The following is a 13486-nucleotide window of genomic DNA, read 5'->3' on the forward strand; positions in this document are numbered from 1 at the left end:
TTAGTTTGTATGAATTATAGAAACCCCAAGACACTGCTTCACTACAAGGAGACCCCCGCCGGGCCTCTGGGCTAAGCTCCTGGGATCCAGAGGAAGGCGGAGGACAGCCCCTGCCCTTAGAGACCTCACAGTCTAACACGGAAGATTATGCAGGGCAAATAAGAAACAGTCCTAGAGGGCTGGCCTGGGGCACAACAGGGCAAATGCAGAGGGCAGGAGATGGGGATGCCCCAAGGGGGACCAGAGGGGCAAATCCCCTGGGGGATGGGGGAGGTGAAACAGAGGGGTGGGGGGGGCAGAGCCTGGAGGATGGGGGGAAGTGTAATGAGGCAGGGCAGGGGGCTGTGCACTGCAGGGCTCAGGCTGAGGTGCAAGAAGAATGGAGGGTGGGGAAGGCCGGTTGTGAGGGTTTTGATGCCAAACAAGATTTTCTCAGATCCCTGTAGGAATAAGGAGTCCCCAGTTAGTGACCAGTGAAACCCATGCTTTAAGGAGATCTTGGGTCAGCTGCCCAGGATCCCCACAAATAGACTGAGAAAGGATGGGGCTGGTGTTGGACACAGATGCACCCTGGGGAGTTAGAAAAGAAGGGGTTACAGCCTGGTGGACTTTGAGGAGTGTCCCCAGCACCATCCACTGTCCAAGCTGAGCTCTGTAGACCCCAAAGGCTGTGCCCAGTAACACCGTCCTCGAGGTCAGCCCCCTTCCTTCCTCCAAATCTGCCCAAACCCCTCCCAAGTGTCCCCAGACTCATCACGGCTCCTTCTGGGAAACATGACTGGAGACACTTCAGTGTAGACCTCAAGGAGAAAGGGGGGCCCTCACCCACCAGGAAGACCCCTGGGGTGGCAGCATGCAGGCATAGTTCAGAATGGGATGGGACCTGTGTCTTACTGTATTTCTACTTATTTTGTTCAATATTTCCCAATTGCATTTTAACCTAGTTCAATGGCCCTCAGGCTTGTGGGCCACATGGTGGAACCCTGTGCTCAGGGAACTCTCAGGGAAGAAGCTCGTCCCCCAGTGCTGATCTCAGCAGAGAAGGCAAGACTCTTAACCTTTGGAACCTGAACTTCTGAGAGCTGGGCCCCCCTCTGCCCCTCAGTGTCCCCATCTGTGGAATGGGGGTGATCAGGCCTGGCCCACCCACAAGCAGGAGGGGCATCGTGGAGGATCTCTCCTTCCTGGTCACCCTTTGTGGTCACTCGTGGCTTTTCACGGCTTTGTTTAGTGATGGGGCACGTCATCGCCAATGGCCTGGAGCTCATTGGCACGGGGACCTCAGTGGTGCTGGACCAAGGCCTTCGTCTCTCCATGGAGACCATGAAAGAGCTTTCCAGGAAACAGCCGCTGACCGATCGCGAGAAGCTGCATGTGGCTGCTGTGGAGATGTTTGCCAAGGGGTGAGAAGCGCGGGCTGCTTGGGGCCCAAGGGGACTGTGACCAGCACCTTCTGTGTGCCCTGGGCATTCTCTGCCGAGGATGGTGAAGAGGGAGCCAAGGCTGGCTGGGAGGGGCTCCACCAGCCTGGTCAGATCAAGTTGGAAATGGGGGGAGGGGGCCTCAACAATAGCAGAATCCCTCCAAACATGACATTCTGATATAGATTCCAATGTCCCTCCCATCTCTAACCTTCCCTGTTCTAAGCTCCCAACCACCTCTGACCTCCCCTGTTCTCAGGCCCCTCCAAGATCAGAATTTCTTGTTCTAAGAGCTCTGTCACCTCTGACATTCCATGTTCTAGGTCCTCTCTCAACCCTGACATCTTATGACTCTTCCTGGCATAAATATAGGCCTCTCCCACTTAAAAAGATTCCACAGGGGCTTCACCCATGGTTAGTTTCAGAGCACCATTGATAATCCCCAACCCCTCTCAATGTGTCTGGGGAGTGGGCTGCAGTCATTGACCACTGCCTGGCGAGCCAGTGACCTTGCCTCTCGTGGCTGGAGGGTGCTGTGGCCCCCCAAGTGGCCCCCTTTGGAGGTGCCAGTGCAATGTTGTCTTGGGCTGTGATTTATGTAGCGTGGGATAAAATGTCGGACAACACGGTGTCTGATTTCTCTGCTGCCAGCTCTCCATGTCAGCCAGAGGATTTACTCAAAGCTCTGCCCTCCTCAGAGGCTCAGCCGCAGTGGTCCCTCCTCCTAGGGTCAGCTTCCTTCCCTTGTCATTCTGAGCTAGGGGATCTCAGGCGTGGGTGCTGATGGTTCCTCCTGAGTACATGGGCTTTGAGAGTGACCGAGGCTGAAAATTCAAGCCTCTGTGGCCAGGCTGGGGCCATCATCTCTGGTCTGCCAAATACCCAGTTCCAGGACAGTTCTGAGAGCCTTTCCAGTCTGGGAGGTCCTGTCTGAGCACACGCCTAAGGGTCTCCTGCATGCCAAGAGGAAGCCATGGAGGGAGTACCTGCGACTGCTCAGCACCAGACCACCCATGGCCTCTCCCCAACACCCCCTTTGCCTTCCAGGTGCCTTCCGAAAGCATGTACCTTATGGGAACAGATTCTGCAGGACTACCCCACTGACATGCTTGCTCTGAAGTTTTCTCATGACACCTACTTTTTCCTGGGGTATCAACCCCAGATGAGGGACTCTGTGGCTCGGATTTTTCCTCACTGGACTCCCAGCATTCCCCTCAGCAGGTAGGGATCTTCTTGCCCAGGATTTCTGTGGGAGGAAGCAGCTGCCCTTGGGACAGTAGGAGCCGGATGCCCACTGGGCAGGGCATTGTAGAAGGAGATGCTTGTGCCCATATGGGGTTGGCATTGGTCAGTCACCAAGCATTGATTGAATCCCTACTATGTGCCAACCATGAGGGCACACAGGACCAGTCTTGATTTGCATCCCCAGAACCTGGTACATAGTAGGCCCGCTGCATGCACACTTGTGGATTGATTGATTCTCCTGGGAGGAGGCTACTGTGTGTAGACTCTTGAGTAAACACAAACATTTAAAAGTAAATGGGTCATTGTGGTGGGGGAGGAGCTGCCGCGCATTCAGAGATCTGGGCTTAATGCCCCTAGGGCCTGGAACATAGTAGGTGCTTCATAAATGTGGACTGATTGGTAAAAGGCTCCTTTTCTTTTTCCCTTTCTCAGCTACGTGAAAGGTATTTATTCTTTTGGACTGATGGAAACGAACCTCTATGATCAAGCAGAACAGCTGGCCAAAGAGGTAAAGAGGCTCACCCCCAAGGCCCCTTCCCTCTTCCTTCTGTAGTGAGAGTGAACGATCCCAGCCCAGCCCCACAGGGCTGCCGCCAGCGCCCAGCTAGCCTTGAATCCTTGGTGTGCTTTCAGTCAAGTCTCTCAAGCACCTACTGTGTTCAAGGCACCCTCCTTGGCATGGGTGGGGGGGGGTGGAAAATAAACGTGAAGAAAGCACCCCCTCCCTCATCGGGGCTCTAGTCTGCAGCCAATGGCCCAGAGACGTGGAAAGACAGGAGACAAGGTAGGGAAGGAAGAGGGGAGAGGCGCAAAGAAGACCCAGCTGGAGTCTGAGGGTGGGGGTTCCAATCCAGGTAGCCATGTGACTGGCTTCCATGGCCCATAAGTGGGGAGCATCTGCCCCCTCCCTCCCAGGGTTGCTGTAGGGACCGTGCCTTGGACCCTGTAAAGCATCCTCTTCATGGGGAGGGATTAGGAGCCAGCTGCTGGAGGTGTGGCTCTTTCCCAGGCTTCTCAGGAGTGGGCCTGGGCAGCTTCTCCCCACAGACAGTGACAATTCCTGTGTCTAGCAGATGTGTCAGGGAGCATGGCGGCTTTTCCACAGCCCTGCCAGCATAGGATTTATTAGATGTGCTCAATGAAGGCATCTGATCTCTCTAGTAGGCTGAGCTTTCCCTCAATACAAAGACCGACCTATCTAGTCTCTGTGTCTCGTGGGGAATGCAGTGGGTGCTTAACAAGTGCATGTTGAATGAATGGCTACACAGCTACCCCAGGCAGGTTTCTTGCTTTGTTTTCTCTCCTACTGACATCCCCCCGGATGGGCAGGTTCCCTCCTGAAATCCCCACCTCACATTTGTGCAATATTCCTGTTCTTTAGACCTGCAAGAATTAGACAGGAAGCATCTGCCTGCAATAAGGGCAGGAGCTAGTGTGTGGTGAGGGCTGACTGGGCAGCTGGGTGGTTCAGCGACTAGAGTGCCGGGCCTGGAGTCAGGAACTGAATTCAAATCCTGCCTCAGACACTTCCTGACTGCATGACCCTGGACAAATCACTTCACCCTGCCTGCCTCAGTTTCATCATCTGTCACATGAGCTGGAGAAGGAAATGGCAAACCACTCCAGTATCTCTGCCAAGAAAACCCCCAATGGGGTCACAGAGAGTCAGACACAATTGAACAACAAATTGCCTGGCCAGCATTCTTGAGCACCTGGTGGCTCAGAGAGAACCCCGGAAGCCCACGTTTGTGACCATGGACCCTTCAGTTCTCCCCCCCCCCCTGCAACAGCCGCACTTTCCTCATCTGTAGAATGAGCATAAGCCCAGCTCTGGTGAGACAGGCCTGCATTCTGGTGAAGGCCATCTGAGGCCTCTTTTTTCTAGTGCTAATTCTAGGTCTAGGACCCATGACCCAGAGCCCTAGGGTTCCCTTTGACCCCTGAGGTCATAACTAGGAGAAAAGGGGCAAATTTAAGGTGGGCATAAGGAAACCCTTCCTGCCGGTATGAGCTGCCTTGACTCAGGGGACTGCATTGGGGGCCAAGGAGGAGTCAGCCTCACAGGAGGGCTGTCCCCCCCCCCTTATCCGGAGAGTTATCTTGAGAATTGTGTATGTCCTGATTGGGCTGAATGAGGTGCCCCCTGAGGCCCCTGCCAGCGGCACAGAGCCCATGCTGAGCTGGAGGAATCATTTCCTTCCTCCTTTCCATTCCCACAGGCTCTGTCCATAAATCCCACAGACGCCTGGTCAGTGCACACAATGGCCCACATCTACGAGATGAAAGCAGAGATCAAGGATGGGGTGTCCTTCATGCAGAGCTCGGAATCCAACTGGAAGGTAAAGGCCCCATCCCCTAATTACTGCACGAGCTCCTGTACTCAGCCCATTAAGGGCCAAGGACGTCGGGGTCTGGGGGAGCAAGAGGAATGAATGGGTGAGCCTTCTTGCTTCCTCTCTTCTGCATCCTCCCTCCACTGGTGCAGATTGCCACCCTCTGCCTTACTAGGTGGTCTCTGGAGTCACTGTGCCTGCAGAGCTCATCCCTGTAGCCCCCTCGTTTAGCATGCTGGTCCTCTGAGAGCAGATTCTCTTGTCCTTCTCTGAACCTGGTTTTGGAGATGCCTTGGCCTGCTGGGACAAACCTGAGATGCTTCTTTGGGAGGCCAGGGGATAAGGGGGAGGGGGAGGAGGAAGAGCAGGGGATATTAATAAAACAACTAAAATGGGGGGTCCCCCGGTCCAGAAGGCATCTGAGATAAAGAAGCAGGATGGAGGGGCCAGTCCGTGGGTAGAGGGGCTCAGGGAGGCAGGAGGATGGGCTGCAATCTGTAGCTGTGGAGGTGAGGGATGAAGGGCCTGGATCCCGCTTGGTCCCTCACTCACCTAGCTTGCCATAAGATGAGCTTATCTGGCTGATTATGGTCATTTCACTGGTACTTAGGGCATCTGGAGGTGCCACAATGCCCAGAGTGCTGGACCCAAAGTCAGGGAGACCTGAGTTCAAATCCAGCCTCAGACACTGACTAGTGTGACCCTGGGCAAATGACTTCACCTCTGTCTGCCTCATCTGAAAAATGGGGATCCTAAGAGCACCTGTCTCACAGGCTTGTTGTGAGGGTCAAACGAAGTTGCCATTGTAGAGCCCTTCATGCAGTTCAGAGCCCTTAACCAGTAGGTGCTGCATAAATGCTGGCCATTACTGGTCATCATTATTATTCCTTCTCCACAAGTGTAATCTCTGCGTGTGAGTGTGTGAGTGTGAGTGATTCTGACCTCCCTCCTGAGCTCTCTGGCCCTCCGCCAGCTGGACACTTCCCCAGGCATACGCAGATGTTGCATACGCAGAGCTTGGTGGATTGACTGACTGGTTGGACTGCCCCGGACTGACCTGGTCCTCCTCCCTCCAAGCCAGGCTCTCCTCCTCCTGCCCCCCCTGCCATTCCATGGGGCTCAGAACCTCTGCCACAGCTTTGGGCTCTCTCCAGTTTGGTCCAGTTGGATTTGACAAGCGATCTACACCAACTGTATAGGGTCATTGTGCTGGGCAAAGATAAAGGCCGCCTTGACCCTTCCTCTCTGCCTGCACAGACTCCTCCCCTACCCAGCTCTCATCAGCATCCCCCCCTGCCCTACCCACTGCCTCCACTCTGCCCCCCAACGCTAGGCCTTCATCAGGTCTCCTCGCTACCTCCAGGATGGCCTCCAGAGGCCTTCTGTTGGGTCCTCCCCCAGCCCCCCTCCTCAATCCTTGCAAACCCCCTCCAAGTGCCTCCTGCCCCCCATCCCCAGGCTCCATAGGGGACCCTGCAAGGAGCACCTCCAATGTTTCAGTCTCCCCGAAGCATCACCCCACCCTCCTGCCCCCTCCCACATCTTTCCTGAGTGGCGCTTTGAAGGACAAGGAAAGGGTCAGGCTTCCCCATGATGCATTTGTTCCCTTCACAGGACCGCGACATGCTCGCCTGTCATAACTACTGGCACTGGGCCTTGTACCTGATAGAAAAGGTAAGTGGCCAGTGGCATTGGCTGCCCTGCCCAGCAGTGCCCCTTCCTTCCTGTGGCAGCTGAGTGTCATGTCTGGTACTAAGCATGTGCTAGTGTCCCGCCAGCCTGCTGGCCTGTGGTTCGGGGGTCCCAGAGTGGGAGGGGCTCACCAAGCTGAAGCCAGGCTGGGCCAACGGTGCATTGCCCTGGGGCGCCCACTGCACGGGCGGCAGTGACACTCCCATACTTCCTCCCATGGGGAGAGTCTTCCCCAGCCTCACCCCGCCAGCTCCACCTGCCCTACAGCACCACATCTCAGGCCAGCCTTCCAGCCCAGCACCAGCCCCTCAGATGCCCATCCCCTCCTCAACTGGTTTTTGCCCTAAGTGAAAACATTTCTTGTAGCATGTCTAGAGGTCCCCTCTCCCGCATCTCTGACAGCCAGCCCCCAATCTCCTTTGGGTGACCCAGCTTGGAACCAGGAGGACCTGAGTTCAGGTCCAGCCTCAGACACTTCCTAGTCATGTGACCTCGTGCAAATCTCTTCAGCTCTTTCTGCCTCAATTTCCCCATCTGTAAATGGGGATGATCACAGCTCCCATCTCCCATAGTGGTTGTGAGGATCCAATGAGATCCTCTTTGTAGATGGGAAATAATACCAAGGTCGTAAGGTATGATACGTGTATTCACAATATAAAGTGCTCCGCAAACCCATCCAACTATTCTTATAATTCCTTGGTTACCTCCAGTGACAGAGGGCTCACTAGCTGCCTCTGGGCTAGCTCCTCATCTCCCTCAAAGATTCTCACAAGCCCCTTGAGCAAGGTATCCCCAGGACCTAGCACAGGGTCTAGTACACAGTAGGCGCCTAACCAATGCTTGTGGATTCAGGTCCAATTTTAAGGTCACTCTTGGGTCTCAGTATACTGCAGGAGGTGTGTGGAGGGAGCCATCAGGTTGTAGCAGGAAGGCTGCCTGGCCTTAGGCCCCCTGTGTTGTGGTGCTGTCTCTGGTGCTGACTGGCCAAGCCTAACAATAAACATATAGACAAATGGTCAGTACCTGGCATTTTTTGAGGCACTCCTGGCACTGTTCTCAGTGCAGCTGCCCACAGGGAGTGCCTCCTCTTCTGGGGCCAAGCTCACTGAGCCCCCTCCTCCTCCAGGGGGGTGAGAGTGCTGTGGATTTGAAGCTGGTCTGCTCCCCCTCTGCCCCTCCAGAGGGGGGTCATTTGGGAGGGGCAACTCTCAGGATGAAGTGAGCCAGTGGTCGCCCAAGAGCACCTTCCCTGGTTGCTTGTGTCCTGCTGGTCTGGAGGCCCCCAGCTTCAGGGCCACCTCTCAAGGGGGTCAGCTTCCTCACCTGAGACCTAGACTGGCTCCGTTCCCTTCATTCACCCCCTGGGATCACCGGGCTTCTCTCCACTTGCAGACCTGGGAAGGCTGTCATTGTAGCCCTCATATTGCCAGAAAGGAAAGGGAGACTCAGACAGCCAGCATCTTGCCCAGGGTCACACAGCTGAGACGTAGCCTTGCCATGATTCAGGCTGGTCCCTCCTGACCCCAGTCTTGTCTACTTGACCTTACACCATAGAGAATCGACTGGTTGTTCTCTTTTCCATTGATGTGGGAAGCTGGGGAGTGTAATGGGCAGGGCACTCCCTGGCTTGGGAGTCAGAGGCCCTGAGTTCCAAGTCCACATGACTCCTGCGAGACCCTGGCTAAGTCCCTTCCCTTTGGGGGCTCCTCCACTGAACAATGAGCCCATCAGACCAGAGCACCTCCGGGGTCTCTTCCAGCTCTGCCTCTGGGGTCCCTCAATTTCTCAAGAATTACATTTTAAATTTTCATTTAATTTTTTTGTCAATTTACCAAAAAAAAATGTATTTCTTCTCCCTCCACTGAGGAAAAAACAAAGCCAAAAACTTTTAAGCCAAACATGCTGAGTCCAGCACAGCCCACCCTGCCCTGGTCACATCTCAGTCCCCCCCAAGGCCAGCGCCCCAAGGTCAGGAATTGGCCTAGGCTTCAGGAGCCACTTCTCATGTCCAGTTGGACAAACATCATTCGAAGTCTCCTTATTTTTTTAGGGTGAACACGAGGCTGCTTTGACGATTTATGATGAGCACGTAAGTCCTTATGTCAACCCCTGCCCTTTACTCCAGGCCCAGCCAGTGTCCTGGGGGAGGGGGGGCTCCAGGGAGTCATCCCTGCCTTGAGCTGTGGCAGAATGTGCTGGGGGAGGGGGCTCTCCCCAAGGCCTCCCTCAAAGCAGTCCCACCACATTTCACCTGATCAGTGATATAGCGTTGGGGTCCCATTAGTGATGTTGAATTGTACATACACTGGTCCTCGACTCTGGCTTACCCAGAAAGAAGCTTCAGGTCAATAAAACATTTCATCCCCAAGACCAGGGAGTGTTAACACTGCCCAAGGCAGGCAGCCTCTTCCTGTGGAAAGAGAGGCAGGTATGAAGACAGAGGCCCTGGGGCCAACCTTATCAGTGACCTTGAACAAGTCATTTCTTTGGGCCTCAGTTTCCCCTTCCAAGAATGGGTCAGTAAACACTTAGGAAGCCTCTAGGCACTAGGGTCAGGTTCCAGGTCTGTCTTCTTCCTCCCAATGTCTTTCCATCAAAAGTTTTGCCTCTTCCTATCCCTGGCTCTCATTTGAAATAGAAATAAGAATTCCTGTCTCGTCCTGCTTTGCAGGGGGGAGGAGGGGGGGATCTTCCCTCGACTCTGAGGATACAGCGGCTGCTGGATACGTGTTTGATGAGCAAACAAGTTCAATTAGAACCCTTTCTTGTCCACAAAGTTTTCTATAGTGAGGACTTAACATCATTGAAGACATTACATTAAGCTTTATGAGAAAATCAAGCACTCAGATGAAATCTCCAGACAGACCAACAGTTCCCAGAGCCCTCAGCCTGGAGTCAAGCAGACCCAAGTTCAAATCAGCCACGTACTAACTGTGTGACCCTGGGCAAGTCATTTAACTGGCGCCGGCCTCGGTTTCCCCATGTGTAAAATGACCATAACACTAGCGCTTACCTCCCCAGGGTTGTTGTGAAGATCAAATAACATTATGTTTTTAAAGCCCTCAGCACAATGCCTGGCACACAGCAGCTAGATAAATGTTATCTATTATTGTCCATTTCGCTAGTGTGGCTACCCCCCCAGGGTGGACACTGCCTCCACAGTGGCCAATAAGTAGTTCATCTGTAACTTACTGTCCTGGAGAGTCGCCTCAGACACAAGAGCGAGGTTAGGTGACTTGCTCAGGGTCACACCGTCGCTCCTTTCCGGCCTTTCTCCGCCATGCTGCGCCATCTCTGTCAGGCCACTCTGTAGTCACCCAGAATAAAAGAGCCTGGCCCTGGCAGCGCTGGTAGGGCTCTCGAAGACCCTTGGGGAGGGGGCTCCTCAATGACTATCCCACGGCCTACGTTGAAATGTTTGTGTTGCAGATTGAACCCAGGTTTCTGTCGAGTGGATCCATGTTAGACATGGTGGACAGCTGCTCTATGCTGTACAGGCTTCAGATGGAAGGTCAGTCCAGCTTCCTTCCTTGCTTCTCTTGGCTTGGTGTGTTCCAGAAATGCTCCAGCATCTGTTCTTGGCCTGGCACTGCCCAACATTTTCACCAGTGACTTTCATAAATCTCATAAAGGCAGCAGGTTTACCCAGCCTTCCAGGGACTCAAAGGAGGGTGGCAGAAAGCCTTGAACGTTGGCCCAGATCTAAAAAGATGAAATTTGACAGAGACCAATGTAAAGTCCTACACTGGACCCAAAATCAATTTCACAAGTCAGTGGAAGAGGAGCTTTGACTGGATAAGTTTGTCTGAAAAAGATCCTGGTTTCTTAGGAGACTGCAAGCTGAAGCTGCCTTAGCCGGGTGAGCTAGGAGTCAGGAAAGCTGGAATGATCTTGGGCTACCTCGAGAAAAGCACGGGGCCCAGAGCTAGGGAGTAAAGGAGGGAGGCAGGCAGTGGCCGGGATGTCCCACTGAATTCAGAGAACCATGTTTGAGGAAGGATTTTGACAACTGGAACTTGACCGAGGGGGGGGGGGTCCTGCTTCTGACATGTCCTGGCTGTGTGACCTTGGGCAAGTCCCTTCTCTCTGAGCCTCAGTTTCTTCTGTGACTGCCTTCTCTAAATGAGTTTGTGTTGTGCCCAGGCGTGCACGTGGGAGATCGCTGGCAAGCCGTGCTTCCAGTGACCAAGCCGCATTCCAGGGACCACATCCTGCTCTTCAATGATGCTCACTTCCTCATGTCCTTCCTGGGGGCCAAAGACCATGGCACCGTCCAGGAGCTCCTGACCACCCTTCAGGAACTGAGCCAGTAAGCAAGGGGGGCCGGGAGCACTAGGCGATGGGTCCAGCCTTCTGCCCCTCATTATTTAAAGCCCCTGGGGAGGAGGGTGAGAGAGGCAGCTCCAGCTGCCCCCGGAAGATTTCCAGTGAAATGGGAAGAATCCTCATTTCTGGGGAGGTTTGTGGCAGGAGAGCCCCAGTCAGAGCCCATCTGGGGGTTGGCCCATTTCAGGCAGGTACTTGATCCCCCAGCAGGTGTCAGGAGGACAGTGAGGGGTCTTGAGTCTGTGACATACAAGGACTGGTTGAAGGATCTGGATGATCAGCCTGGAGAGGAGAAGCCTTGGGGGAGGGGGGCCAGTTTCAAGCATCTGCAGGGCTGTCCTGAACAGGAAGGATTTGCCTTGCTCTACTCGGACCTTGAGGACAGATTCAGACAAAGGGGAGGAAGGAACAGAGTGGGGGACCCCAACTCGCTGGGAGAGAAGTGTTTGTAACCTTCTGAGCTTTGGCAAGAGGGTCGGGCTGCCTCCAGAGAGAGGGGGCCCCGCCCCTGCAAAGCTCCTCACACAGAGTCCGGGAGATTACTTAGCAAGGATTTGGGGAGGGGCATTTATAGGACAAATGACTTCCGTGGGGTCAGCCCAGGTAGGGCGGACATGATCCCAGCCCCGCTGAAGCTTACAACCTACAAATACACACGGCTCACCCCTATCCCCCAGACACCCAAGAAGCACGCTACAGAGGAGCAGGTGCCCTCGGGAAGTCAAGGGAGCAGCCCCTTGGGAAGCTTCCTGGAGGAGGAGGCCTTCAAGGTCTCATCAGACGAAACCAGGACAGAAGGGAAGGCAGGAAGGCAGACGGCGGTTGGCCAGGAGCGGGGTTTGGGTTGGGGGGAGAGAGACGGGAGCAGTGTGGACACAGGATGGCACCAGGTTGGGGACACCGTGAATCCCAGGCAGAAGCCCTAGGGAGCCCCTGCGGGTGTTGGAGCAGGAGCAGACCTCTGCAGAGGACCGAGGCAGGGAGGAGGGTGTGCCCGGGAGACGGTTACCATGGAGCCAGAGCGGAGGAGGCCGAGCCAAGCTGCGCCTCTGACGATGCTAGGGAGATTTGGGCGGGGGAGGCTAGGCGTGTCCCAGCCCTGAGGTCCTGGCCCCTGGGAGCCTACAGCCAGTGTGGACGCGTCCCAGCTCGCACTGCCTGTCTAGAAAAGGCATGCAGAGGGCGCCGCCTCGTGGCAAGCAGCCTCTTCTCCAGGGACTCAACGCCTCCCTCGGTGGCAAACCTCGTCAATCTTTTGGGGCCATAGGGTGCATGCAGATCTCGTCCTCCCTCAGAGCCAGCTCCGGGCCTCCCTGCAGATCCCTCTCCGAGGACCGCAGCGGCTTCGTCCCTGGTTCCCTGGGAACGTAACAGCCCGTGTGGGTCTGGGTTTGGGCGCGGGGGCTGGTCTCCATTCCCCCATCTCCCTTTCTCTGGCTTCAGGGCAATCATTTCAGCTTGTAGAAAGGGCAGGAGACTGGCCCACATCACAGATGGCTGTGGGTTCATAGGTTATGTACGGGCAGTTCCCTCTCAGCCATCCAGAAGCTTGAAAACCTTGGGCATTGGGCCTGACAGCCATCTGGGCACCCACCAGCCAAGGCCCCTGGGCTGACCACAGGCCACAGGGCAGCCATAGCACAGGGGCAGCACCTCCAAGGCCCCATCGGAGGCCTGGGGGACTATGGCCTGAGAGGGGCCAGGCTGCTGCTGTCAGGTCCATGGAGGAGAGCTAGCAAGGGGAAGGCCCAGACAGACAGCTCAGTGTGAAACTGGAAATACAGACTGACCGACTGCAAGAGCTATCCCAAAGGGAGACGGGGTCCTGCCACGGGTGGGGGTGCCTCTGGCGGAGGCTGAAAGGGGGCTCTCGCTCCAGTTAGACTGAGGTCTGGTGCACCCCCTCAGCTCTGAGGTTCTGTAGTAACGGACCTGCCATTGGCTTTGGCAAATACCCTCCTGGATGAAATGGTTCTAGATCTCCAAGGCTGGCTCAGAAACTCCCTGAGACCCAGGCTCCTAGGGAGCAAGAACGCCAAGGGGAGTGGGGGCGGGGGCTTCCAACTGAGATCATGGTTCTTTCAGGATTGGAGAGACCATGGCCCTAGTGTCCGTTTGTCTCTCAGTCTCTGTCTCTCTCCCTCCCTTTCTCTCTCTCCCTCTCTCCCCCTCCCTCTCCTCCTCCCCTCCCTCTTTCCCTCTCCCTATCCCTCTCTCTCTCTCTGTTTCTCTCTCTCCCACCTCTCTCTCTCTTCCCCTTCCTCCCTCCCTCTTCTATCTCTCTCCCCCTCCCTTTCCTTCTCTTTCCCCCTCCCTCTCCTTCTGTCTCTTCTCTCTCTCTCTGTCTCCTATCTCTCCTCTATCTCTCTCTCTGTCTTTGTGTCTCTGTCTCTTTCTCTCCGTCTCTCCCTCCCTCCCTTTCTCTGTCTCTTCTCTCTCTCACTGTCTCTGTATCTTTCTCTCCATCTC

The 13486-nt window shown here is 55.1% G+C and overlaps 1 protein-coding gene across 2 annotated transcripts in view; it reads left to right on the forward strand.

Moving 5' to 3' along the window:
* TTC38 (tetratricopeptide repeat domain 38) overlaps positions 1-13486 on the forward strand; it is a 29795-nt gene that overhangs the window by 9539 nt on the left and 6770 nt on the right. For both annotated transcript variants that reach the window (XM_069099314.1, XM_069099315.1), the window contains 8 exons: positions 1232-1403; positions 2469-2642; positions 3099-3174; positions 4886-5005; positions 6614-6673; positions 8742-8780; positions 10121-10202; positions 10835-11000. In XM_069099314.1, coding sequence (XP_068955415.1) covers positions 1232-1403; positions 2469-2642; positions 3099-3174; positions 4886-5005; positions 6614-6673; positions 8742-8780; positions 10121-10202; positions 10835-11000 — 889 coding nt within the window. The remainder of the gene's footprint in view (positions 1-1231; positions 1404-2468; positions 2643-3098; positions 3175-4885; positions 5006-6613; positions 6674-8741; positions 8781-10120; positions 10203-10834; positions 11001-13486) is intronic.

Source organism: Petaurus breviceps, unplaced genomic scaffold, assembly GCF_028583685.1.
Source record: "Petaurus breviceps papuanus isolate PSGF00001 unplaced genomic scaffold, PetGlider_PUasm1.0 370, whole genome shotgun sequence".
In the NCBI taxonomy this organism is placed as follows: domain Eukaryota; kingdom Metazoa; phylum Chordata; class Mammalia; order Diprotodontia; family Petauridae; genus Petaurus; species Petaurus breviceps.